Raw genomic sequence first — 26,778 nt, 5'->3', positions numbered from 1 at the left:
ATTTATTGCTGCCGGTTTTAAGCAGAGAAGCTGATACTCATCCAGTAATTGCAGGTACTAAAGGCAGCCCTGCTTTGTTTCCCCTCTTGTTTGGCCATTGCCATGACGCTGAGTGGATCTGCACTGTCAACAAGCAGCCTGCAATCTCCCATTAGATCAGATACTATTAGGGCGGAGAGGAGTCACTGAGCAAACAGCGTCCCTGCCTTTAAGAGCGGGTTATCTAATCTGGTCAACAGGGATGAGCTGGACTTTGGAGTTCACAGACAGACGGCGGCGCCGGGCCCTCATTGGCCCGTTGGCGTGACGCTGCTCGTTTGGAGGACGAGCTTTACAAGCAGGGGATCAGATAAGCTTTGTGGAGGTGCTTTGTTGAGGGTCAGATAACGTCTGGTGCTGATGATCAGAGCTGGTGCTGGGCCCGTTACTTATCTGAATCCACTTGACTTGGTGACCTCGGGCTAGAACCGGGCTTAGAACCGGGGGGCTGCTCCTTCAGCCGTCCTGCAGCAGCTGCCCCGTCCGCGCACACTCTGTGTTTCTGTAATATTCCTATTAGTTTTCCAACCATCCCGCTGCCTCCTCGTCTGGGGTCCCGGCTCTGTATGCGGACCCGGCCTGGCCCGGTCTGTCCAGCGTCAGCCTAAGTGGCTCTGACAGCCCACCACACAGTTATTAACTGTGATCCGCCACCACGGGGCCGGGCAGCGCCGCGCTGAGGGGAGGGTCCACCAGAGGGCTCTGCTCCAGACACAAAGGCCGCTTTCACCGACACCCTCCCACAGCCACTAATACATATTTACATCATTTCATAAGCTGAGCATGCAGGATTTCTAATGTGGCCGGTGTTTCCTTCATGAAGGACTGCTGCTCATGTAACAGCGCTGTCGGCTTTACGTCGCCCGAGGAATGCGTCCATAGACGCTGCGGCTTTCATCCCTATAGGTGGTCTGCAGCCACCGCGTCCCCTCCTCAGGATGTGGGAGCCAGACAGCCATCGGCCCCTTCAAGCAACAACACAACACGGGTCATTAGATGACACAACTGGGAGGGAAGAGATAAATAAATGTGAGCGAGGGGGAGGACAGAGACCGAGGAGGAGAGAGTGCGATCCGTAATGACAGCTGACTATGTTTAGCCCCAGAAAGGCGCTGGGATAAACAGCAGCGCGTCCCGTTTAACAGGAGGGCTTAAAGTCGCCCAGCTGAAAACCTCCAAGCCACATGTTCCTGCCCACACTGGCCATAATGAGAGCCCCACCGTTCAGTTGTTGAATAGTTGAGGCTTTTCCCTTTGAGGTGACTGGCTTTAATATAGCAACAGTGGAGCGATGGACATCCCCAGCAGTGTTCAAAGCTGTGGCGAAGACGGACACGGCTGACAAGCATTATTCCTCACAAAAGCTGCCCTTTGTTTGCTTTATGCTCAGATCCCACAAATTGTAGTCTTTGTCCCTCAACATTTCTTATTTCAGGCAGAGTCTCCGAGGCGCTGGCATCAGTTGGTGCTGATATCTGTCTTCTGCTGGGTCAGAAACTCGACCGTGACAGATGACAGTGTTTGTGTTTCAACACGGATCAGGAGAGGATTCACAGTTTTAGTTTTAGAGCTGTTGGAGCCGTGTCCTCAGACCCAGAGGAGGTCACATGACCAAGTGACACACACACACACACACACACACACACACACACACACACACACACACACACACACACACACACACACACACACACACACACACACACACCAGCCTGTGCCTCACTTGACCCTGCAGCTACGCTTACAAGTCATTACACTCAGGGTCAAGTGTGATCCCTGCACTTAACTGCATCAACAACTGGCTCTCGCGCACACGCATTTGTTAACCTCCACACAGAGAAAGTTCACAGAGCTCTGGTGAGCGTCCTCGGTAATAAAAAGTGATTTAGAGACGCACGTGATTGAAGAGGCAATGCTGCCCTCAAGTGCTCCTCCGTTCGTAATTACAAGTGGTTAAAATCTATTATTTGCGGTTGATTGAAAAATCCCCGACATAATTCAGTCGGCCTCTGTGCTCAGAAGCTCAGCTCGTAATAAGGTCACGACAGTTGCCCCGAACAACTATTACAAAACACACAACACAAAGGACATAAAGGACATGAAATATGCAAAAAGCCAAAACAAAGATGCAAAGTTCAGACAAAGACAAAGTGACAGACAGCAGGTCCACACAACGCTGCAGAGATGTGGAGCAACACAATCACTTAGAGCACAGACAGAATGAACAGCGGCGCCGCTCGGCCACGGCTCCTCCTGACGGCGTCAGAGTCCGCAGTAACAGTGAGACGTTGTGTGTCTGATCATCACAAAGCTTCTCCTCTGCTCTCCAGAGCCTCTTCAGCCTGAAAATGACTTGGGGATGTGCGGTCGGCCGGGAAGGAAACTCCCTTCACCACAGCCCTGCTATCTCTGTGGGAGTCCATCATCCACAGACTGGCCACACACACAGGCAGCGCACCACGGGAAACACACGTTCATTCACAAGTACATGTTGTACGACGGCGTCGAGTTCTGCTGAGCAGATGTGTGATGAAGCTCCTGGGACATCCCCTGCCCCACCCGGGCTCACTGGCTCCACCCACAGGTGTGTCCGGGGGTTCAGGCCGGGGTCACGGGGTCACCCTGCCTCCACATGGACCACACACGCCTCTAACCCACACTTCACCCTCTAAGGCAACATTTGTTCCAGCTCATATTGAAATGTGCAGGAATCCACATTTTACTTCACCTAACGCTCACTGTCTTCACCACATGCTTCTCTGCAGCGCATCTCAACGTTTCCTCATCAACTGCACAGGAGAAACTCAGAGGTTGTTACTTTCACTGTTTATAACTGTTGGAAATGGTCGAGACAGAAAACGAGCTGAAATGAGAGCTGTGTGGGACGTTTATGGCCAAAACCCTGCAGTGAAACTCAGCTGTCTGTTTCTCATCTGTCATGCACATGATGTAATAAGCGTATCATTATATGTGAGCGTTTTTCTCTGATTTAGAATGACTGGAGACCAGGACGGTTTAGTGCAACTGCCTAAATTATAAAAACGACAGTTTTTATTTGCTATGTTTTAATCAGGCCAAATTTTGACTTACTCCTTAATGTTATATTCATCATGTTAAAGGCCTTCTGTCCCGACAGGATGAATTGGTCCTTCGGCTGTGCCTCACCTCCCGGTGGAGCTCTGGGCAATCACTCTGGCGTCATCTGCTGGTGAGTGTGGGGTATGACATGGGAATAGAAAGTCTTTATTTTGTCAGTTGAAAGTACATCATCCCCAAGAACACGCAGTTAAAACGGCCTAATTATTCACATTTAAGGTCACGACACAGACGACTGAGAGGCAGTGTTGCTGTTCATGATAAAAACAAAGAACTCTTCAAACCCCAGCTTAAATCGAAGCAGCTGGTGCTCGATGGCCTGAAGGGAGAGTGTGTAGTGGCTCTGTAGGAGGTTCAAACTGGGATATTTACTCAGACGTCACCGTTTTAATGGAAGAGTTCAACTCTCATCACAGCGGACGTGGGGGAAAAACAGGAAGAGCCAACATAAATAAGGAAACGAAAAGACAAATTTGTTCTTCCCTGTTGTTGTTTTCTTTAACTGGAATCTGACCCGAGCAAAAAGATCATACATTCAAAAAACTAAATTTAAAGCAATAGAAAAATTAAATAAAAAGAATGGCAGGAGAAATGTGTGGTGTGGAAGTAGGAGGCTGTCCAGCTTGTCCCGAGCTCATCCTCCGGCAGAATGAGCAGCGTCGCCTCCAGAGACGAACTGGCTGATCAACATTACGCTCAGACAGAAACAGGTGAATGTGGGTTTTTAAATGAAATTATTACAGTATGGTGTGGGAACAAAACAAATATGGCATCTCTCCAAATTCATCCACAAAATAAAATGTCTGCAAATGTGCCGTTGCCATCAGGACGCTAGCGAGTAAAAACCAACTGGATCCACACCATCCTGAGAACAATGGAGGCGCAGGGAGCTCAGTCCAGCCTGTGTGTTGGTGGGTCAGTATCCCTGTAGTCCATTGTAAACCTTCTGTACAGAGTCCTGTTTCAGAAGACCCCGAATTCCTGCAACAACACAACGGACACCATTAGCAGCACTTCAGCCATCTGTCATTAACCAGAATTCACAAGAACTGTACCAAGTTGTCCAGGAAGAACCCAGTGATCACACAGTCTCACAAAGCTAACAGTCAGTTGTTCCAGTCCACACGGCCGTGGTACTAATCATGGGACAGCACTTCCGATCTGAATCTTTTTGTGGTGACTTTTCTCTCTAACTCACAGCACTTCCTTCATTCTCACCATCTTTCTGCTGTTCGTCGAGCTGTGTCTGAGGAAAGTCCACGTCGAAGGTGATGATGAGGGATCCCCGGATGTTGATGTTATCAAAGTTGGGCAGGCCCTCGCCTTTCTTCCACATCCGGGCACCGGGCCTGGTGATCTTGTCTCTAACAATATGGACCTGACCACAAAGCACAGACAGAGCACACACATGCATTCAACCACTTTTTGTAAAAAAGGTTCTAAAGACTGCATCTTAGCTCTAAAATAATTAGAATTGATCAGAACCTTGTGTCCATCTAAATGTATGACGTCCATCTCAAAGCCGACCAGAGCCTCCACCAGGGAGATGGTCACGTTGGTGTAGAGGTCGTCCCCTCTGCGTTCGAACACAGGATGTCTGGAGATAAAAGGAAGCCCATGGTGACATTTCTGTTGTCAGAACTTTGTTACACTTGTAAATAAAGCATCTTACTTCAGCACTTTGATGCGGAAGCGCAGATCTCCAGGCTCCCCATCGATGTGCGGCTCCCCTGTCACAAAGAACATTAAGGTGTCAGATGTGGGGAAAACATCATTTCCTTCTTTAGGTTCTGAACTGCATGCTCACCTTCTCCGATGAACGGATACTCTGTCTCATCTCTCACACCCTGTTCAATTTCTACCTCCAGGGTCCTCTCTTCATTTACCAGCCTGGCAGAAATAAATCACAGAACATGGGACACGTTTGAGAGATGACGCTAAGAGATAACGAACGAGAACAGGTACATGTTGTAAACTACACTGATAAAAGCTGCACTAATCATGCTCTTTGTACTAATTGTATTAGGGCAAAACATTTTCCCTCTAGTCACAGCTGTAATGTTATTCCCTCCATAGAAATTGGAGCCTGCTTGGCCGTGGCCCGCGGTCGTCTAATGTGCTCCTTGTTCCCACAGTTAGAGAAAAGCAGTGACCTACTTCACATTAGGACATTCATCGCACACTGTCTCCTGAGTCATCTGGAAGCGCCCGGGTCCGAGCTGTGTTGTCCTCATCTCCTGTCTGCAGTTACACTTCCTCTTGCCAGGAGCTTCTTTGGCTATAGGCTTGTTACGAACAACCTTTAATTAAGACACAAACACACATGTAACCAATTACTTACTTTACAACCCTTTATTAAATATTAATTCTGAGACCCTGGACTTCATCCCTACCTCCACAAAGTTCCCAGAATACACCTCTTCAAGTGTGACCTCCAGGTCTAGCACTATGTCATTTCCTCTGGGGATGTTTTTGTCCTGTTGCTGTCTGTTGCCTCCAAACATGAAGCCGAAGTCACCAAAGAAGCTAAAAAAAGACGATAGTAAGAGAAGTGCACCAGATATGGACCAGGTAATCCCACTTCCATCCATTTCTACAACGTCTGCCCCCAGAAGGATCGTATCTCCTCTCTGGAGACCCAGAGAGAACCTACGCAGTCGTTTAAACCCACAGACAGCACCGGCTCAAACTAATGTGACTTATTTATCACCATTTAAACTGTAGTAATCAGCTGAATGTCTGCTAGGACAGAGGGTGAGTTTTGCTGGGTTGATGCATTGTCCTCCTGTTAAAGTAAATCCTTGCTTGTAGGCAGGTGGAAAAGCCCCTGAGCTAATGCAACTGACCTGGAGAAGATATCGTTGTGCGAGCTGTGGTGACCTTCTTTGAGTCCATCTTCTCCGTACTTATCGTACTGTTTCCTCTTCTCCTCATCAGAGAGAACCTGCAAATCAACCAGCCGTTTGTCACAGAGCAGCAGAAGTCTGCATGGACGCACCGCAGCACCATCATCAGCTCTTTACACACATAAACAGAGGAACATAGGACTAAATGATGTTGTTAATTCTTTGCACATGCCACAATAAATTAAATGTTTTCTAATCGTTTTGAGCTTATGAATCCATTCCGATCACTCCACGTCGGCCTTTACTAAAGCCCGGAGGGTCAACGTAACAACCAATCAAATGCAGCCACACGGTCTTTTGGACCAATCACAGCGCGCGTACCGTTTCCAACAACAACCAAAGGCAGCGTACAAAAGACGTTTGTTCCGACGCTTCCGCACAATCACACATTTCGTTAAACACCTGCTTGACAGCGGTGTAAACACACGCGTGTCTCGGCCTAAAGTACGCGCACCTGCTCAGCTTGGCTGGCGTCAAGCAAACACTACGTCTCACCTCATAAGCGGCTCCCAAGTCTGCAAACTTGTCCTGGGCTTTGGGGTCGTCGGGGTTCCGGTCGGGGTGCAGCTGGAGAGCCAGCTTTCTGTAGGCCTTCTTGATGTCCCTGATGGAGGCCGACTTGCTCACCCCCAGGATCTTGTAGAAGTCTCGCCTGAAGGAGAGAGGCACACGGTGAACGCTAGGCCAGCCGGCATCGCTGACCCGCGCTGTTAGCTAGCCAGCTACTGTATGGGGCTAGCGCTCGGAAGCGACCGGGTTGTACAGTCCACAGAGTTGACGTTCTTGAAAAGCAAGTTCGCCGAAAGGAGCGGTTCAAGTCTGAGTTGTGCGTCACTGAACGGACATCAAAATGTCCCCGCGCCGCATTCGCACCACAGAGACTAAAAAGATGCAACGATCTCCAGGCGAGTTCCGGCGGCGCGCGGGCATAGCTAGCCGGCACCGCAGCGGGCTAGCCTGTAGCCAACAAGGCTAGCGGATCGCCTAGAGCGTGGGGTTTGCCCTCCTGGGTAGAACCCACGAGCGAGACAGCAGCGACGCGTCTCTGCCGGCGCCCGGGTCCACTACACGCACGGACACCAGTTCTGGACCAATCACGGTGGAACATGTGTACCAACCGGCGCCGCTGCGTCGCAGCGCGGACTACGTACCCGGCCAGCACCGCTGAGATCACATAGAGGAGCAGGCAGCACACACGGCACAGATTCATCCCTTTGTTCGCCATAAGTTGGGTTCGGGAAGGAGCTGGTTCGAGAACAGCCGGCTTCGGTGGGTCGCGTCCTGCTGCCAGTCACAAACGTTCTTCCTCCTGTCAGACAAGCCCCGCCCACTGCACGTCTGTCAAACTCCGCCCGCTGTTAAAGGAACCACTCTCCTTTATCGTCATCATTTACAAACATCATTGTTATTTATAAACTGCGCATAATATCTGAGTAGTAATCACATAATGTTTGAATACAGTTAAGTACATGCAAAGTATATTTACAAATGTGTTATCTGTACAATGTAGTTCAGTCCAGTATGGATCAAAAATGGTCACGAACGAAGAGATACAGTTGTAGCTTGTAGTGATCATGGAAATGACTGTGGTTCAGTTTTCTGGGAGTGTGATTGTCTATCAGAGAGTGTGAGAGCGCTCATATTTAAATCATACCAGGATTAAAAAGCAAGTGCATCAATTTAGCTTCGTTTCATTAGTGTGAACTCCGCGTCTAACCAGAGCACGGATCAGGTGAGAGTGTGCACAGGCGTCGGTATTAATGGGTTGATCTGCAGAAGAAGACGCCACACATATCAGTCAAACGGGAAAACAAACAGGTGAAGACTGTAGGTTTTTTTTGTTTGATGTTTTGACTGATTTGTTTACACAAATGAAACCGATTGTCCACCACCTAGGTACAACTCCACAAGGAGTAAATAAACTGTTTGGACTGTGTATTGTTCCTGTTCTCTTTTCAAATTAAGAAATATACATAAATCGTCTCCCATATTTTCAGACCCAAACTTACACTAAGTAAGGTTGGAGTCTCCACACGATCAGAATCCAGATTTGTCATTTCCTGCCGTCAGTATTCTGAACTTGCTCAGAGTCGCCAATTCTCCTGATAGTACTTGAACGCAGCATTAAGCGCGTATCCGTGAGGTGCGCGCAACAGATGTCAGATCAGGTCTGAGCGCCAAATAGGAAGAAGCGCAGACGTCAGACTGACTCGAACCACAACAAACCGGGTCGAGGGCAGAACTCGTAGATTATCACGCATGTTCGAGCCGAACCATAGAGCCGACTCTCTCGGAGACGGAGCAGCGCTGCAAGGAACCGAACCTATAAAGTAAGACCCACGTTCAGATAGCTACTGCCGCAGTTTGACTGCGGACGCGTTGTGCTAGCGGTGCTAGTTAGCGGCAGCTAAGGTACCTACGGTACCGCTGCTCAGTTCGGTGTGTTCCTGCCTTCATGCCTCTGTCGTCTGGCTGCCAACACGAGGCAGGCTGAGGTTTGTGTAATGGTTGTCGTAACAGGGCCGGAACCTTAGGTTACAGAACCGGGTCAGGCGTTAGAGCCACCAGCCTGGTCCAGCCGGAGCCAGATGTCGTGGTTCGGTTAGCATCTCGGGACACGTGTTCTAATATTGTTAATATTGCTCCCCATCCTTCTGGAGTTCGGCTCATGCTGACCCAGTTATTGTCTTGTTACAGGTGCCGTAAAAGTGAGTTTGGTTCTTAAAATGGTATAATTTGTCCAAATTAATGTGGTGAAGCTTTTAGAAAGTAAATCTGATTGAATTGATCTTAAAAAGAAAATGAAATTAGGTTTAATATTTTAATATATATATATATATATATATATATATATATATATATATATATATATATATATATATATAGGAAGATGTGAATGCAGCATTGAGAGCGATCCCTACCACAACAATCACAGAAACCAATGAGCTGATATACGCTTCAGCATCAGTGATCCTAGAGATGCTTGGCTATAAGAGCAACCATGGGAGCCATGAGAAACAATACCCACCATGGAAACGAAGGTTGGAGGCAAAAATCAAGGCAGCTCGGAGGGAAGTGAGCCAAATGACAGAGGCCCAGAGAGGGGCAATGAAAAGACCGATGCCCAAAAGGTACAGCCAGATGCCCATACCTGAAGCACTCTAAACTGCCAAGCAAAGTCTACAAGCCTTGGCCAGCCGCCTAAAGAGATACACCAGAGATAACGAAGCCAGACGAATAAACCGGCTGTTCGCAACACAACCTGCGAAAGTGTACTCTCAATGGCAGGGTAATAACAGCAGAGCAGACCCACCAAGGCTGGAAACTGAACAGTACTGGAAGGGTATATGGGAGAGGGAGGCATCACACAACAGAGATGCACAGTGGCTGGTGGATCTGAGGGAAGACCACAGCAACCTCCCTGAACAGAATCCAGTGACTATCACAGTGGCAGACATCCAACAAAGAGTCTCAGGTATGAAAAACTGGACAGCACCTGGCCCTGACATGATCCACGCCTACTGGCTAAAGAAGCTCACTGCAATCCATGAGCGCCTGGCAGCACAAATGAACCAGCTGCTAAGGGATGGGACTCACCCTGAATGGCTAACCGAAGGGCGAACGATCCTGATAATGAAGGATCCCTCAAAGGGTACAGTCCCATCCAACTACCGGCCAATAACCTGTCTCTCCACAACATGGAAGCTCATGTCAGGCATCATCGCAGCTAAGATAAGTGGGCACATGAGTCAATACATGAGCGAAGCACAGAAGGGCATTGGTAAGGATACCAGAGGAGCCAAACACCAGCTCCTGGTTGACAGAACAGTTGCCCAAGACTGCAGAGCGCGACACACCAACCTGTGCACAGCCTGGATCGACTACAAGAAAGCCTATGACTCAATGCCACACACATGGATCACTGAATGCTTGGAGCTGTACAACATCAACAGAACTCTAAGGGCCTTCATTGCAAACTCAATGAGGTTGTGGAAAACCACACTTGAAGCCAATGGGAAGCCACTTGCCCAAGTATCCATCAAATGTGGCACATACCAAGGAGATGCACTGTCCCCACTGCTGTTCTGCATAGGTCTGAACCCCCTCAGCCAAATAATAAACAAGACTGGCTATGGATACCGACTCCGGAACAGGGCCACCATAAGTCACCGCCTCTACATGGATGACATCAAGCTGTACGCCAAGAGTGAGCGAGACATCGACTCGCTGATCCACACCACCAGGATCTACAGCTCGGACATCGGGATGTCATTCGGGGTCGCGTAATGTGGGAGGATGGTGACAAAGAGAGGCAAGGTAATCCACACAGAAGGGGTCTCACTCCCAGAAGGAACAATAGCAGACATTGAGGACAATTACAAGTACCTTGGAATACCACAGGCAAACGGCAACCTTGAACAGGCAACAAGGAATGCAGCAACAGCCAAATACCTCCAACGAGTAAGGCAAGTCCTAAGAAGCCAGCTCAATGGCAAGAACAAATCCCAGGCAATAAACAGCTACGCTCTGCCAGTGATCAGATACCCTGCGGGAATAAAAGGGTGGCCAAAGGAAGAGATACAGACCACAGATGTTAAGACACGAAAGCTCCTCACCATGCATGGAGGGTTCCACCCCAAATCCAGCACCCTGAGACTATACGCTAGCCGCAAGGAAGGAGGCCGAGGACTAGTGAGCGTGAGAGCCACTATCCAGGATGAAACATCCAAGATCCATAAGTACATCAAGGATAAGGCCCCGACAGATGACGTGCTGAGTGAATGTCTCAGGCAGTGGAGCACAGAGGATGAGATGCTGGAAGAGGGACCATCATGGGAGGACAAGCCCTTACACGGGATGTACCACCGAAACATAACTGAAGTGGCTGATCTCAACAAACCCTACCAATGGCTTGAAAGGGCTGGGCTGAAGGACAGCACAGAGGCACTCATCCTGGCTGCACAGGAGCAGGCCCTGAGCACCAGAGCCATAGAGGCCCAGATCTACCACACCAGACAAGACCCAAGGTGTAGACTGTGCAAAGAGGTCCCAGAGACGGTCCAGCACATAACTGCAGGGTGTAAGATGCTGGCAGGCAAAGCATACATGGAACGCCATAACCAAGTGGCTGGCATAGTATACAGGAACATCTGCGCGGAGTATGGACTGGAAACCCCAAGGTCAAAGTGGGAAACACCTCCCAAGGTGGTAGAGAACGAGCGAGCCAAGATCCTGTGGGACTTCCAGATCCAGACTGACAGAATGGTAATGGCGAACCAACCAGACATTGTGGTGGTGGATAAAGAGCAGAGGAAAGCCCTAGTGGTGGATGTGGCAATACCAAGCGATGGCAACATCAGGAAAAAGGAACATGAGAAACTAGAGACATACCAAGGGCACAGAGAAGAACTGGAGAAGGCTTGGAAGGTGAAGGCCACAGTGGTGCCTGTGGTGATCGGAGCACTGGGGGCTGTGACCCCCAAACTGGAGGAGTGGCTACGACAGATCCCTGGAAAAACATCCGAAATCTCAGTCCAGAAAAGTGCAGTCCTGGGAACGGCAAGGATGCTGCGCAGAACCCTCAAGCTCCCTGGCCTCTGGTAGAGGACCCGAGCTTGGAAAGTGGATGAGACCACCCGCGGAGGGTGAGAATAGAGTGTGTGTATATATGTATATATACATATATACAACCACCCACCAACTGTAGATATGTAGGTACATACATACATACATCCATGACGTTAAAAAAAGTCTCGGTATGTGATAAAAATGGTCATAGTATGTGGTGAAAAAACTGATTCTCATATGTAGATACTTACTTACTTTAATACCCTCATACACACTTGCATAGATAACGTCCATGTGTTTGTTCCCATTCTCTGTAGCCATGGAGGTCGACACTGTGACCATATGGCCTCGCATGGAGCTCTTCTTACTAGGTGCTCTGCAGGTAAATACGCCTACTCAGTGATGTGGAGGTGTGAATGTAGTGGAATAACTGCATTCTATACCGTTCCAGGTGGCTCCATCCTCCAAGCTCAGCTTACACTATCTACGTAAGATGGCCACGTATGTGCGGACGCGTGATGGCTGCTTCCCCGTCCTGCGCTGGCCTATGTGGAGGCATATTGCCTGTGGAAAGCTGCAGCTTCCGGAGGACCTCGCGTGGCTCTACTTTGAGACCTTCGACCTTCTCATAGGCCACCCTCCAGAGGAGAGGCTGGAGTGGGCCGAGTGCCTTTCACAGTGTTCTTCCAAAAGTGAGCTGGACCAACAAAGGAGCAAGGTAACGGGTGGAAGACGGTTACCTTAGCAACCAACTCACTTAACTCAGGATGTCATATTGTCTCATCGTCCCACTTGCATTCATTTTGTGAATCTTTTGTAAGGCTTCGTGTACTGAGGTTAGTGATTTTCCCTGAAAGGTTGGAGTTACATGTTTTTTTTTTTTCAATGTTTTTTCTTTTCCAGTTGTCTGTGGACACGCTCCAGTTCCTCCTCTTCCTCTACATCCAGCAACTTAATCGTGTGTCTCTGCGGACATCTCTGATCGGTGAAGAGTGGCCAAGCCACCGTACTCGATCTCCATCTCCATCCGACCGGGAGGCGAAGACAAGCTCTCAGAACAAGGTCTGTAATATTTCCTCTGTGGTAACTACCTGCTGGTCATTTGTGATGTTTGAAGACTAAATGTGTCTTTGTTTCATCAGAACTGGGACGATCAGGCCCACTTGTCATTCGTGCAGAGTCACTTAAGAGAGATTCTGGAGCTGCTGGTTGAGCCAGGCCAGCTGTCACAATCTGGACAGACCCTCAGAGACTGCAAGGTGTGTTGATAGCCTCCACTGCACGTAAAAATATGATATACAGCCAGGTCCATAAATATTGTATGATGTATGTATATGTATTGTATGATTGTATGATGTAAATACCCTCAAACTAAAGCTGATGGTCTGCAGTTGAAGCACATCTTGGTCATTTTATTTCATCTTTTGGTGGTATAGAGAACTTAAAATGTTGGAATTGTCACAGTGTCCCAATATTTATTGACCGGACTACATATGGTGTTTCTCTTTCAGTCAACCCAATCAAAGCAGGTTATATTTTTGATGTTAACTGAAAGCAGCTTTTACGACGCTGTAGCTGACCTGACCTGTCATTTGTCAGGTTTCCCTGGAGGTTGTGCGGAGCCTGGGCCTTCTGTTGGAAGGCTCAGTTGGCCACGGTACAGCTGTCCAACCTGTTCACAGGCTGCTGACCAAAGGTCCACTTCAGGCACAAGCTGGCTACTCCACAATCAGCCGCTCCTTCACTCTGCACAAGCTCCTGTCGTGTCTGCAGCAGAACCTCACATTCAACCCGTTTGGAATGACTGCCTGTCTGCAGTCAGGCAAGAAACTAGCCTGGGCTCAACAAGGTCACATCTGTAGTAGACATAGATTCCTTACTCATTCCCTCATGTGTGTTATGCATAAACTACTGACAGATTCTAAAGTGCTTTGCTGTTGTACATTACTCTTTATTTAGTGGAGGGGACTATGAAGAGAGCTAAAATAGCCAGGAACACCCACAAAGCTCCACCGGGCAGCAAGATGGTGTTGATGTCCCAGGTTTTCAAACAGACTCTGGCTAAATCTTCAGACAAGTTGACGGGCGCCAACATAAAAATCCACAGATGCTCAGAAGCCTTCATTTACCTCCTCTCACCTCTCAGGTAAAGGCAGTCCAATATTGCAAATTATACGGTAAAGGTTTTGGGACACAGGTCATGTATTGTGTTTTATCCGCACTAATGCAGATCCGTCAGCTTGGACAAGTGTCATGATAGCACAGTGGTCCTGGGTCCTGTTGAGACCAGCGTCCACATCCACGGCTGCCAGAACGTGCGGTTGGTGTGCGTGGCTGGCCGGGTCGCCGTGGGAGCCTCCTCACATTGCACTATTCATGTGCTGACGCCCACCAACCCCTTGCTCCTTCCTGGAAACACAGACATTACTCTGGGGCCCTTCCACACTTTCTACCCTTCCTTGGAGGATCATATGGCCACTGTGGGGCTCGCTGTGGTCCCCAACCTCTGGGACCAGCCTCTGCTTCTTGGGGCCGAGGGCCTCATCAACCCAGACCCTGCCTGCTACCGCCTGCTGCCCCCGGCCCAGTTTCACAGCATGGTCGTGCCTTTCCAGATGGAGGGGGACACGTGTGAAGTCCCTGGTGAACTCCCTCCTGAGTACCAGGCCTCACTGGACGAAAAGCAGAGGAGGATCCAGAACTGGCAGAGGACTGTGATGGAGGCCCGGCTAAACCAGTGAGTGACGCACCATCATTTGATCTAGTTACTGCAGAAACCAGAATAACACGTCACTTAGTGGAAGGAGCAGCTGTTCCAACAATCAATAGCAATGTGTTAGAACAGTGGTGGCAGATCACGAACACCCTCACTGGCCAATTTATTAGCTACACCTGTACAGTCTGAGGCAGTCCTACACAGCAGCTCTGTCGTCAATCCTGTTACAAGCTTATAACTCATAGGTGATAATTCTGTTTATTACTGAGGTCGCAGCTAAAACCACCCATTAAGCATAACTCTACAGGGCAGTGGACAGTGGGTTCACTTTGTGTATAAGCAGATTTATTCATCCTCGTCATGTAACTAATGGCTCATGTTCTCCAGGGAACAGAAGAGACAGTTCCAGGAGTTGGTGGAAGTCAGGTTCCACGAGTGGCTTTTAGAAACGGGGCACCGGCAGGAACTCGACAGCCTCATCCCGCCCACGATGGCCTCTTTAAAGGAAAGCGAGGCTGCAATGGACACGCTCCAAGCTAACGAGCCAACGGGGATGGGAGGACGGGTGCTGGGGAAGTCACAGAAGGCCTATTGAACTGCAGCAGCGGGCTGAGGTAGCCCAACACAGTCCTAGTAACAAAGTCCATGTGTTATACACATTTGGCTCTAGTAAATCTGAAATGCTGAGTTTCTTCTTGAGAAAAGGCGGCTACAGAAGAGGTGGGTGTAGAGGGTCAGGAGAAACAACTAATACCTCTAAGATAATGACTGTTATCACCGGCTACCAGGGAAGTTACCTTTATCACCTTTACTGTCTCCAGCCTCTGTCCCCATTTCTACCCACTTTGTTTGTAAATACAAACATGTTAGTTTCTAGAAGGAATGTAGATTAAATTAATTTAGCACTTTGGTTATTATTGTTTTGCTGCCTCAGGTCACTGTATTTAACTGAGGAACAGGATTTGCTTTGGTTGAGGGCATAAATATAAAGGCTTCATAGCCAGCTTGTACTTAGTTTATTTTGTCACAGCCTATATTTGTATGTTCTATTTTCTTAGCATTTGTGGCTTCACATGCAGCATGTTTGATGTGCACTGTCTGTTCTCCTCATATGGTGCAGACCTTTTCATTTCTTCACGACACCAGATATTTATTTTTGTATGAATTCCCCTGGATGGGTACGAATATTTAGTTTGTTTTATAAAACTACCCTGATTCCTGAAGTATTTTAATATTTCATACCTACTTCACAAATTCAGACCTATGTCACAAAAAGCAGCAGTTTTAGTTCTGGGTAATGAAGACTTTGATGATAATCACGTCATACGTTCACCCTGTAAAGTGCTTGACTGCTGATTATGACCCTGGTTTTACCTCTGTGAAAAGCACAGCAAAGTTTGATGGTCTCAAAAATAAAAATGACCTAACTAAAAGCATCACTGACTTTTTCTTATCTGCGTTTGATTTATTCCACTTTTGGTGGAAGGAACTAATGAGAATCTGCAAAGTGAATAGAGCAGAGTAGAATCTGCATCTAATTCTGTAAGTACAAGTTCTCTACTCTCTACAGTGCAGCAGTCATGTTACATGGTCACTGAAGTGACTTGCCCACTTTTCTGTTGCTATGTTGCACTGGATGGGTGAGTGTATAACATTTCTGCAGTAGAACATTTCCTGACCCTTCATCTGCTACTTGAGGTCTAAACGCTGGGTTGATGCATAAGGCAGAAATAAGTCATGAGTTGGCAGGTCCTCGCCATTCGCGGACAAGCTGGTGGAGCTGGCATGTGAAATATGGTGCGGGAGGGGGTGGGCACCGGACCCAGCCAGTACAGAAGTGGGGTCAATGGACGCCTACCGTGCCCGGCCATTATGCCGTAATCCTTTTCTGGAAAAACTGAATAGAGCTAGAATCACTGACTCAATTTTTGGATCTCATTTTCATGACAAAGCGATTGTTCCCCTTTTGGCTCCACTGTTGCTGTTTATAAACGGGGAGCGTGGGGTATAAAAGGACGGTGAGGGGCCAGTGCTGCATCGAGATCTCAGGGCAGCTACCATCACTAACATCACCGAGGCTTCCCACACAGACATTCACGATGGGCAAGGTGAGTCCTGACAAACGGAAATTCTGGGGCACTAAAATGCAATGTCAAGGTTTTCTAATCGTCAGCAACAACTCAAATGGAGCAGAAGAGACGAGTATGCATGCTTTGTTCCAGATCGTCTTCTACGAGGACAAGAACTTCCAGGGGCGGCGCTACGAGTGCGACAGCGACTGCTCGGACTTCCACAGCTACCTATGCCGCTGCAACTCCATCCGGGTGGAGAGTGGGGCCTGGGTGGTGTACGAGAGGCCCAACTACATGGGCTACCAGTATACGCTGACCAGGGGGGAGTATCCTGAGTACCAGCGCTGGATGGGAGTCAACGACCGCATCAGCTCCTGCAAGATCATTAACTTTGTGAGTGTGACATCTCTTACTCAAGCTGCACAGTTAGCATTGTCTACACTGTCACATATCAAGGCAGTGATGAAGCTAGTGAGAGTAAGCAGGTCAGGCTGTGGGCTGGGTGCTACCAGTGAGCGCAGGGCTTTGTCATCACAGACCGATACCTGGGTCAACCCATCGCATGGGTGACCCAGAGCTGGAGGCCACATTCAGAGACAGCTCTGTCATAGAAAATCCATGCAGCTGGTGCAAACTGCATGTGCGCAGGCACAAACAGGATGTTTGACAGACAGTCTGTGCAGAGGCCAGGTCACTACACCTTACGTGACAAATCCTCATCCTCCTGCTCGTCTCCCTGCAGACCAGCGGGACCCAGTACAAGATGCAGCTCTACGAGAAGGCCGACTTTGGGGGCCAGGCCTACGAGGCCACGGAGGACTGCCCCTCGCTCCTGGAGAAGTTCCGCTGGAGGGAGGTCCACTCCTGTAAGGTCTACGACGGCTGGTGGGTGTTCTACGAACACACCAACTACCGCGGACGCCAGTACTTCCTGGAGAAAGGGGAGTACCGCAAGCCTGGCGACTGGGGGGCCATCAGTCCTGCTGTCCAGTCCTTCAAGCGCTTCACCGAATGAGTCACCCTCCATCCAGGACGCAGGCTAGTTGTGATCTCTGCCAGGGCTTCACGGTACCTGGCTCCAGTTTTCATGAACTAATGTAATTTCGAACTGAGGTCTCAAATAAAAACCTGTCCAGCAAACTGATTGAGGATGATTTTTTAGTCTTTAATGTCTTCTGAACATACAGTTAAGACATTTGGGTTCAATAATAATAATAATCCCCCGTCTGGAGCTTTCATCAGAAACCAAACTCTCATCGTTTCATATTTGTCCTTTGGTTCCAAGACATCTGAGCCATGGAGGCGCTTCATCTCAGCGCAGGTCTGAGGTCCACGGTGACAGGCTGACGGTTGAAGTGAGTCCCGAAAGAAAAACAGTTGCCTCCCCCACCGATCAGGAGGAGCTGCTGCGAGTCTGTCAGCTCAGAGCAGAAGGAGTGGAGCATCAGCGGCCAAGGCACCGACGTCTACACAGAAAGGAAATGCTTTCAGTATTGTGTCAGGTCAGTAAAACTATTAAAGAGTCAGGACCTGAACATGTGAACTGACCGTGTCCAGTCGGAACTCCGCGCTGCTGCGTGTGGTGAGGTCAATCACAACAACACCCGGCACAGCTTCCGCATGCAGCCAGACCCCTCCCACCACAACCAGCCTGTCACCGAACGCATGGGCAGCATGAGAGTATCTGGAAACAGGAGATCATTTAGGTCATGTCTCCCAGAGGAGGAGCTTCAGGACACCGAGGTTAACAGCAGACCTGGGAACAGGAGGGGGCTGCACCTCCAGCCTTTCCCAGCAGAAGCCTCTCTGGCTCGGCCTTAAGACGAGCGCATCCCCCAGCGGGACTCCTCTTCCGTCCAGTCCTCCAAACACCACCACGCCCGCCCGATACGAGCACGCTGAGTGGGAATGTCGGGCCTCTGGCGCCGCCCCCTCAACGGGCATCTGTACACAGTACATAGTCCACTGTTCACACCCTGGGCGACAGCAGGAGGCATGAAAGGGGGTTTTCCACTATCAACGTGCTTTGATGCTGTTGTTAAAACTGTTCAGGTTCTTCAAAGTGAAGGGACTCTCAGGGTGATGTAAAAAAAGCTTTTAATTAATACTACACGTGCAAACCTCGGTCCAGTGCCAGCGGTCTAAACACAGGAAGTGGCCGTCACCCAGAGCTGCCTGTGACTCGTTCTTTCCTCCAAACACAAAGAGAAAGTTTCTGCCTGCAGAGAAAATTCAGAAGGTTTTAGTTGTAAAATGAGACAGAAGAACGAATGACATCATCCTCATTCTTCTTACCTTTGTGACGGACGACTGAGGCGGTGTGCCTCCACCTCTGCCGCGGTGCATCACCAGTGCTCACCACCTGCTCCACATGGAGTTTAACTGTCTCCACCGAGTCCTCGGCTCCAGTCGGACCAATGGTTGCTGTAACAAGCTCTTTGACCGGGCTGAGTGGAGACGAGCGGCCTCCGTACACCACTGCCCTTCCTTCAGACAGACAGGTGGCGGTGTGGTAGAGCCTCACACCTGAGAGGAAGCCGACAACGCTGACTGAAATCACAAGCTGCTGCTCTGGTCTGTGCTGGCGCTTTGAACAGTCCCTCACCTAGATCTGCAGACGTGTGCACGCTGACGGCTCTCCAGCCCTGCTGGCCCCTGACCAGGGCCCTAGTCACCGTCCTCCTGCCTCCTCTGCTGCAGCCTCCTGTTAGCAGCACCTGCCCTGAGCTGGTTAGGGTGGAAGCCATGGCCAGTCCCTCCACACAGGCCGGCACAGCCTTCACCTCCAGGGCCGTGGGACTCCAAGACGGGCTCATGGGTAGAACTGAAAAAAACAGAAAGACTAGATTCAAACTAAAGGAGATGCAAACAAACAGACGACTCCTAAACAGTAGTAATGACCTGCATCATGTGGGAGTAAAGCCTGAGCCACACAAGAACCTCGAGACGCAGCCAAGATGAAGTAGTGCGAACACTTCTGGTGCCACTCCTGATAATACAAACAGTGCATGTTGTCATGTTCTCATCATCATGACATAATAACTGGTGAGCAGCAAAAATGTTCTTGTCTGAAATGCACAAACTGTATAAACCGTAAAATCTACAAGAGAGAGATGAAGCAGTGAAGAAACACTAAGACCTGGACCTGAGATCTTTTTGGTAAACTGCAGGTAAAATACTTCTTGGTCCCAACGAAAGGATGAGACAAATGAGGTCACTTTTCCCCTGTTCTTTTAGGGGCTCTGTGATAACTATTAAAACAACATCAAATCAGCAGCAAGTGTAAACCTTTTCCCAGATCAACATTTTCCTGCTTTGTGGAGCAGGAAAAGTCAGCACCGACTCATGAGCTGACCTCATATTCGTCAAAAGGCTCCAGGTTCTCCACCCTGCATCGCTCGTCTTCAGGAATCAGCCCCAGGTAGAAGTCATTCACATCCAGACACACGCACTGCTCCCAGCCCTAAAGATAAACGGTCAGTAAACATTGGTACTTGGTCCAGAGCAAAACCACATATTCTCCACTTAATGCAGGAACACAGTAAGTGCATGAAGTCTGCAGACTGGCCTGATCCAGGAACCTGCGTCTCTGTGCTGCCGTGTCTGGGTACTGTCGGAGAGCGTGCAGCGTTGAATTACATTTCAGGAAGTGATCTTGCATAATCTGACCAAAAGGATCGAGGGGATGAATCTGCTCGTACATGATGAAGAGTGAATGGGGCAGAATCTTTGCTGCCCATCTGATGACAGCATCGGACCTGAAGGACACAGCGTAGAGCTGCATTAAACCACCATCTGGTTTCCTTTCAAACAGGCAGGTGAAGTTCTAGCCCGAGCTCACCTTTGTGTTTCCATGTATGTGAGAACTACTTCAGACAGAATTAGAGTTGGTGCTGCCCAGTTCAGCCCTGCTGCACCCAGAGCCTCCTCCAGCTGGGATTCCTCTCTAACGTCCACTCCCAACAGGCAGTATTGACTGCTGGACACGTGTACAGGAACTGCACAGACATAAATTATGATGTGTTGCTTTTTACTGAAACCTTCACGTTTGCTGTGAGTGAATGAAACGACAAACCTGCATCAGAAGCTGGATGTGAGTCTAACATCTCCCTCAGCGTGAGCTTGGAGTGAATCAGGGCTGTCTTGCGCTGAGCCACATCTGGGAAATCCACCTCAAACACGACAGCCCTCTGAAGAGCTCCGTCCGCACGCAGGCGAAAATACAAAGAGTCGAAGCCCGCGCCCAAAGACACAATCTGAAAGACGAAGACATGAACCTGATCAAAAGGTTCATCCGACAACGTTATATTGCGGTTTGTGGATTTGCTGCAAACGGACCTGTCTCTGCGTGCAGCTTTCAGTCGCGTGCAGAAACCTCCTGACACAGTGATCCACCGCTCTCCAGCGCACGTAGTATCCCCTGGAACGCACAAACACGCCACAGACCGCACTTGGACCAATGGAATAGTTGAGTTGATACACGAGCGGATTGGCAGCAGCAGGATTTGTTGCTAAACTCCATACGTCTGCTCACAGTGTGTGTCGAACGGAGTAACACACCTGTTGATGAGCGGGGCCCTTCTCGCCACTTTGCAGACGAAGTGTTGGAGGAAGGCGTCCTGGAAGTAACCCTGTGCTGCGGCGGAAGCCTTGCTCACCACGCTGCTGTCGTTGGTGCCCTGAACCTGCATGGAGCAGCATCAGCAGGAGGTCCCTGGAGTCAGAGCAGCCGCTCCACAACACCACAATGTTCGCTCGTTCAGAGTGCGCAAATCCAATGACGTGTCCAATGAGTGTACATAAATATGGAGGAGCGTAATAACAGGGGAAATATATGTATATATACTTACAGCGGTGTCTGTCCCGTGTTTCTTTCTGTTTGTCGTTGGCATGACGTCAGCGCAACAGAAAAAGCACTTGCTCTCATTATACAAGTGTAAAATGATTAATTAGAACAGTTTTCATCACGCGTTAAACTCACGCGATGAAAACATTCAAACATCCTCCACGTGGGAGACACTTCCGCTGCCTCCCGACGCAGCAGCGCCCCCAGCTGGTCGCAGACGGAACAGCCCTTTACTAAAACGAGTTCAAAACTCCACAGAAAAATATTCATTAAGACCAAAAGTATCCAGCGACACATGTGGTGATAAAAATGTTTATGTTGTAAGCAATTGAAATGATTAAAATTACAGTTATATCTATTTTACGTCACAGACTATAAGGCTTAATTGGATTTTGTCAGAGCACCATATAACATATTTACATTCATAAAGAATTCTAACCACTATTTAAACCGCGTTGAAAACAGAATCAGTCCCTTCAGAACTTGACGTGAACGGGATAAAAATATCAGGTTATTTTCTTATAGGTCTACTGGTTGCGTCTACTCGAAGGCTACGAAGTGAACGCGTTTCTGAACAATACGCGACACGCAGCCCGGTGATTCTCGGTGGATTGTGCCGCTTTCCATCACGCCTGGCTCCCTCAGGCTGAGAATGCGGCTGTCTGACAATGCGGCAGCCAGCGCGCATGCGCCACATTACAGGAAGTCTGCTAACGTTTTCTTCTACCAGCTGAGAGCCAAACTGTCAACAGTTAAACCTGCGATACCTGCGCCGCCGAAGCAACAACACACGGTAAATATGATCGCGGGTTTCCTTCGGTAACAACGCGTTAGTTAGACACAGCCGGTGTTTTTGTGTGTGTGACTGGGCGTCAAATGTGACGCTTAGGTTCAGTTTGTGTCGTTGACGCGATCGGTGTCTCGTTAGCACAAAGCGCGAGGTAAGGTGCTGCTCCGGCGGCTTCATTAGAGCCGCTGGGGCGGGGGGTGCACCGGTGACCCGCCGCTGGGGCTGGAGGTGCACCGGTGACCCGCCTGGGGCTGGAGGTGCACCGGTGACCCGCCGCTGGGGCTGGAGGTGCACCGGTGACCCGCCACTGGGGCTGGAGGTGCACCGGTGACACGCCTGGGGCTGGAGGTGCACCGGTGACCCGCCGCTGGGGCTGGAGGTGCACCGGTGACCCGCCGCTGGGTGGGGGGTGCACCGGTGACCCGCCGCTGGGTGGGGGGTGCACCGGTGACCCGCCGCTGGGTGGGGGGTGCACCGGTGACCCGCCGCTGGGTGGGGGGTGCACCGGTGACCCGCCGCTGGGTGGGGGGTGCACCGGTGACCCGCCGCTGGGTGGGGGGTGCACCGGTGACCCGCCGCTGGGGCTGGAGGCGCTGCAGTGATGGGCGCCCAGCTGCGTCGCTGTCCAACTCTTTTGTTTTCAGGTTTAGCCCTAATTCGCTGACCAGCAGAGGTTTAATTCAGCCGCAGTTCAGGGTTTGTTGTCTTTGTTTTCGCCAGAAACCTATTGGTTCTGTGTTTTGCAGCTGTTTAAATCCCACTTGACTCCTGTGTATTAAACAAGCTGCGTGGGTACAAGCGTCATAACAGACTTGAATCAGTGATTTTATTGAACACGTGTTGTAGTGATGACATTATAATTCTGAAACGTGAATCTCATCAGATCAGTTGAATATTTTCCAGAGCTGCTTTAAATGTGACTCTTTTAAATGTAACCTGTTCATTTGTCATAGTCAAAACTACTGTTAGTTTGTGAGCCTCACAGAAAAGAAACATTTCAAAGGCCAATCTTCACACTCACTGGATTCACTGGGTGAAGTCTTTGTTACCTTTAGAAGAAGCAAAGTGCATCTGAGCACAGTAGTCAAGGTCCAACCTTTATACACACCATTTCCTTCTAAAGACAACGGCACCTGATGGGAGGAAACAAATCTAATGGAAAATATGATGTAATGTTGTCCAAAACAAAAGCTTCCACCTCTCTACCAGAGAATCATCCAGGCGAGGAGGAAGATCACATCCTGAAACTGTCTGCGAGACCGTGATCGACATCCCAGAAGCCGCTGTCTCGGCCCCAGGGAGGAGCCCCCCCCCCACAGCCTGCCACCGCCCCACCAGCGTCGCTATGAGCTCCAGAGGGAGCGGAGGCCGCTCCAACGGCACACTTCCACAGACCAAGATCTGCCAGTTCAAGCTGGTGCTGCTCGGGGACATGGCCGTGGGAAAGTCCAGCCTGGTTCTGCGTTTTGTCAAGGGGCAGTTTGACGAGTTCCAGGAGACGACCATCGGAGGTGAGGACTGGAAACGGGCACGAAGCAGAGCATTAGGCTGGAACGAGGTTTCTTAGATGGCCACTATATTTATCATGATCAGAACCCCCACTCCAGTGTGACACGATGAGGCTGTAGATGTAGAAGTAACGCGTCCTAACCTGTCGTTGTGTCCAGCCGCCTTCCTGGCTCAGTCTGTGTGTCTGGATGACACCACAGTGAAGTTTGAGATCTGGGACACTGCAGGACAGGAGCGGTACCACAGCCTGGCTCCCATGTACTACCGCGGCGCGCAGGCTGCCATCGTGGTGTTCGACATCACCAAGCCGGTAGCTGTTGCACTTCACTCCCTTTACTCTCACACAGGCTGGCAGGTTCATTTGCATGTGTTGCTGGTGCCGTGTGGTGCAGGAGACGTTGGAGAGGGCGAAGGCCTGGGTGAAGGAGCTGCAGCGGCAGGCCAGTCCCAACATCGTCATCGCGCTGGCTGGGAACAAGGCTGACCTGGCAGAGAAGAGGCTGGTGGAGTATGAGGTAACATGCTGTAACCGCACCTCAACTAGAACTCACCTTTCTGGGTTAGGAATCAGTGGAGTCTTACTGAGCGAGGAGTCCGATCCAGTTTGGAGCAAGAATTACAAAGGAACTGGTTATAAACTGAGGGTGTTGAACATCTTTGCAGAATTTAGCGGTGATTCAATCTGTTTGGCTGCATTTAAATAATGCAGGCGAAGTTCAAGGTCACCTGCTGTGCAAATTTATTCAAGCCTCAACAATCACACAACCTGCTGCCACGTCTCAGGACAGACGCCGTTGCTCCGCTGTGTGGGCTCAGTTGTTTTTCTGTGGCGTAGGAAGCCCAGACGTACGCAGAGGATACCGGCCTGCTCTTCATGGAGACGTCCGCCAAGACGGCCATGAACGTCAACGAGCTGTTCCTGGCCATTGGTGAGTTTCTGCTTTTGGACGATATGTCCTTTACTGTGGAGTCGTCGTCACTGAAAAAGGGAAGATTTAGGACTCTTTGAATGGATTATTAGACACTCTCTCAGATCCAAGGTAGTGAATGATGACTCATCCAACATAGGATCACTTCCCCTTTTTGTTCTAAAATCCGACCACTAGTTCAGTACAAACCAGTTAGTGTCCCTAGTAAAACTAGGGACAAAAGCAAGGTAGTTCTTCCTAAAATCTATCATTAGAAAATATAGATGAACGGTAAATTGAATAAGAAACATTAAATCATTGACCCATTTTTTCTGAATGTAGCAAAAAAGATGCCAAAAACAGACACCCAGAACCCGACACACGCAGCACGACATCGTGGAGTGAACCTCCAGGACCCAGACGCCCACTCAAGCCGAGCCTGCTGTGGTGGCAACTAGAGCCCACACGTCCGACCCGTATTCCATCACTATACGCCACAGCCCTTCAACCATCCGGTCCCCTTCCACCAACCTACACGAGGTGGGCTGGAAACAGGGAAACCCAAAATCTGCACACCCCCTCCCTTCATTCATCAGAGATTCAGAGCTGAGAAGAAGCGAAACAGAGAGAAGAAGAAAAGCCCAGTGTTTGACACGCGGTTCCGGTGGTTCTGCATCTGGAAATGGCTCGTGGAGGTAAATTGAGGACCGAGATGGAGACGAGGAAAATAAAGGTGGTGGAAGACACTGTCAAACCTGTTGTAGTAGTTAGATCCAGTTTTCTTTCATTTTCACTCTGCCTTGCAGCGTTTCAGCCACAGCCCTGTTCGCTTGTGTAACGATGCACAAACTGAGCAAGACAGGAAGGGGAAAAACGTCCAGGGCATGAAATGAGCCCAGCAGCTGCTTTCTCGCTCGCTTTTCCACCGCCTAGTCTTGAATCGATCAAATCCTGCTGTGAATATTGCCACGTGTTATAGCCCTGGTATAGTACTGCTACACTGTCCTGTCTGACGTTTCCCCTGGTGCCACCGACACTGTCCACATCAGAGGTAACGTTTGTCCAACATAAGCCAACTTGTGCTTGCTTGCTGTTTAGACTGATGGCATCCATTCCACTCTGCCCATGTGTCCAGACAAGATCCATTATTCATAGTTCAGATCTGAAGAAAGGAGCTTGATTTTACATTGTGTTTCTCAAAGATGACGTTTTGTTCAGTATGTTGCTTGGGTGCTCAAGAGTAAAGCAGCACCAGATTTTTGTTAAAATAGTCTTGATACCGACTCCCAGCAGCGTTATGACTACAACAGTAGGTCCTGGTTTGCCTTTCAGTGTTCGTTTTCACCCGGAATTTAACTGGACATTGATCAACAACGGCAGACAGGAAGCACAGGCCCCCTGCTGTGCACTGGTTTGAAACCTCAGCAGCCCTGCTAAGCCACATCCAGGTTAATGGCTACTTCACACACAGATCTACAGCACATCTGCTCACTTCCCAGTCCAGCTGATTTGGCTTCTTATGCACCTTGATTTGGTATCAAGACCAGATTTAGAAAATCCTACACCAGTTTTTCATGTTTGCTATAGTATGTACGTTTCTACACAGACCAAACATCCCTCAAACCCAAAGGACAAACACCCACTGAGCTCAGCTCAGACTAATAATATAATATATTGGGAAGATAAAATTCAACTTGTGCCCTGTTGGAAAGACTGTTGCTCATGTTTTTATAAATCTCCTGTCTTAAGATGTTGGAGAACCTGGAATCACAGTGACCGTAAAGGGTTTTACTGCTTGATCCAAGGTGTTGTGCTGGACTGCTCTGTTAGAAATTGTTTAGGAACAAAAGGAGCAAAGAAATGCTGACAACACAAAAAACAGAAGTGCCTATTTCCAGTTTTCTTTGTTAATCATGTCTGAGGCTTCTGTGTTTGCAAAGTGGAAAAGGAAAAAACAAGCATAAACGCTAACTTGGCACCATGTCATTACTTTGTATGGATGTGAGGAGATCTTGTCGAAGACACTGTATGTTATTGTTTTAATTTTAACCAGTGGATGTTAGCAGAGCACACTAATGAAAATGGAACAGCTGTTTGAACGGACTGATCAATGTTATAAATCTGTTTGGTTTGAACAAACACTGGTGTCCACGGAAATCTTTTCTTCTGTTTTTTTCTGACATTTACAAAAATAATAATGAACTAATTATTGATTATTATTATTATTCTAATAGGTCATTTGTCAACCAGGAGCTCATTATCTACAAATAGTTCCATTCACATATTTATTGTTCAGCAATCACAAGTAGGTAAAATAGAAAGCCTACA

The 26,778-nt window shown here is 49.1% G+C and overlaps 5 protein-coding genes and 1 long non-coding RNA gene across 11 annotated transcripts in view; 4 read left to right on the top strand and 2 right to left on the bottom strand.

Annotated features, from left to right (window-relative positions):
- The window catches only part of LOC114847339 (uncharacterized), a 77,096-nt gene extending 71,688 nt beyond the window's left edge, over positions 1 to 5,408 (top strand). For 2 of the 4 annotated variants that reach the window (XR_008693488.1, XR_008693490.1), the window contains 5 exons: positions 1,475 to 1,641; positions 2,370 to 2,623; positions 3,176 to 3,247; positions 5,004 to 5,096; positions 5,271 to 5,408. This is a non-coding gene — a long non-coding RNA (uncharacterized LOC114847339). Of the gene's footprint in view, positions 1 to 1,474; positions 1,642 to 2,369; positions 2,624 to 2,804; positions 2,850 to 3,175; positions 3,248 to 5,003; positions 5,097 to 5,270 lie in introns of all 4 variants that reach the window. The other 2 variants (XR_008693491.1, XR_008693489.1) reach the window with 2 other exon arrangements.
- On the bottom strand, positions 3,253 to 7,965 carry dnajb11 (DnaJ heat shock protein family (Hsp40) member B11). The gene is made up of 10 exons (XM_029136941.3): positions 7,193 to 7,965; positions 6,537 to 6,693; positions 5,982 to 6,079; positions 5,529 to 5,661; positions 5,293 to 5,435; positions 4,943 to 5,025; positions 4,808 to 4,865; positions 4,621 to 4,732; positions 4,354 to 4,513; positions 3,253 to 4,116 (listed from the first exon to the last, which is right to left on the bottom strand). The coding sequence occupies exons 1-10, from the start codon at positions 7,264 to 7,266 to the stop codon at positions 4,052 to 4,054; spliced, it is 1,083 nt and encodes a 360-aa protein (XP_028992774.1). The 5' UTR covers positions 7,267 to 7,965; the 3' UTR covers positions 3,253 to 4,051.
- A 209-nt stretch (positions 7,966 to 8,174) lies between these two features.
- Positions 8,175 to 15,761, top strand: tbccd1 (TBCC domain containing 1). The gene is made up of 9 exons (XM_029136938.3): positions 8,175 to 8,371; positions 11,927 to 11,991; positions 12,061 to 12,327; positions 12,513 to 12,671; positions 12,752 to 12,868; positions 13,209 to 13,458; positions 13,569 to 13,755; positions 13,840 to 14,346; positions 14,713 to 15,761. Exons 2-9 carry the CDS (start codon positions 11,929 to 11,931, stop codon positions 14,918 to 14,920), a joined length of 1,758 nt encoding a protein of 585 aa, XP_028992771.1. The 5' UTR covers positions 8,175 to 8,371; positions 11,927 to 11,928; the 3' UTR covers positions 14,921 to 15,761.
- Positions 15,762 to 16,301: 540 nt separating this feature from the next.
- On the top strand, positions 16,302 to 17,537 carry crygs2 (crystallin, gamma S2). 2 transcript variants are annotated; one of them, XM_029136946.3, is made up of 3 exons: positions 16,302 to 16,433; positions 16,548 to 16,790; positions 17,140 to 17,537. In XM_029136946.3, exons 1-3 carry the CDS (start codon positions 16,425 to 16,427, stop codon positions 17,410 to 17,412), a joined length of 525 nt encoding a protein of 174 aa, XP_028992779.1. In that variant the 5' UTR covers positions 16,302 to 16,424; the 3' UTR covers positions 17,413 to 17,537. The 2 variants fall into 2 exon arrangements, with proteins under 2 accessions (XP_028992779.1, XP_028992778.1); XM_029136945.3 differs by lacking the exon at positions 16,302 to 16,433 and having other exon boundaries at positions 16,530 to 16,790.
- A 4-nt stretch (positions 17,538 to 17,541) lies between these two features.
- On the bottom strand, positions 17,542 to 21,458 carry lcmt2 (leucine carboxyl methyltransferase 2). The gene is made up of 14 exons (XM_029136937.3): positions 21,248 to 21,458; positions 20,958 to 21,082; positions 20,736 to 20,817; positions 20,473 to 20,653; positions 20,239 to 20,395; positions 19,966 to 20,155; positions 19,753 to 19,860; positions 19,299 to 19,386; positions 19,003 to 19,221; positions 18,693 to 18,923; positions 18,519 to 18,616; positions 18,154 to 18,341; positions 17,946 to 18,081; positions 17,542 to 17,863 (listed from the first exon to the last, which is right to left on the bottom strand). Exons 1-14 carry the CDS (start codon positions 21,287 to 21,289, stop codon positions 17,705 to 17,707), a joined length of 2,004 nt encoding a protein of 667 aa, XP_028992770.1. The 5' UTR covers positions 21,290 to 21,458; the 3' UTR covers positions 17,542 to 17,704.
- Positions 21,459 to 21,885: 427 nt separating this feature from the next.
- On the top strand, positions 21,886 to 26,591 carry rab5b (RAB5B, member RAS oncogene family). Of its 2 annotated transcripts, none has more exons than XM_029136942.3 (6): positions 21,886 to 22,036; positions 23,243 to 23,544; positions 23,701 to 23,852; positions 23,935 to 24,057; positions 24,378 to 24,471; positions 24,793 to 26,591. In XM_029136942.3, exons 2-6 carry the CDS (start codon positions 23,379 to 23,381, stop codon positions 24,906 to 24,908), a joined length of 651 nt encoding a protein of 216 aa, XP_028992775.1. In that variant the 5' UTR covers positions 21,886 to 22,036; positions 23,243 to 23,378; the 3' UTR covers positions 24,909 to 26,591. The 2 variants fall into 2 exon arrangements, with proteins under 2 accessions (XP_028992775.1, XP_028992776.1); XM_029136943.3 differs by having other exon boundaries at positions 21,914 to 22,036; positions 23,225 to 23,544.
- Positions 26,592 to 26,778: the final 187 nt, after the last annotated feature.

The sequence above is a fragment of the Betta splendens genome, chromosome 21, assembly GCF_900634795.4.
Source record: "Betta splendens chromosome 21, fBetSpl5.4, whole genome shotgun sequence".
In the NCBI taxonomy this organism is placed as follows: domain Eukaryota; kingdom Metazoa; phylum Chordata; class Actinopteri; order Anabantiformes; family Osphronemidae; genus Betta; species Betta splendens.
The sequence above is the reverse complement of the archived record's forward strand: the minus strand, read 5'-3'. Positions and strand labels throughout refer to the sequence as shown.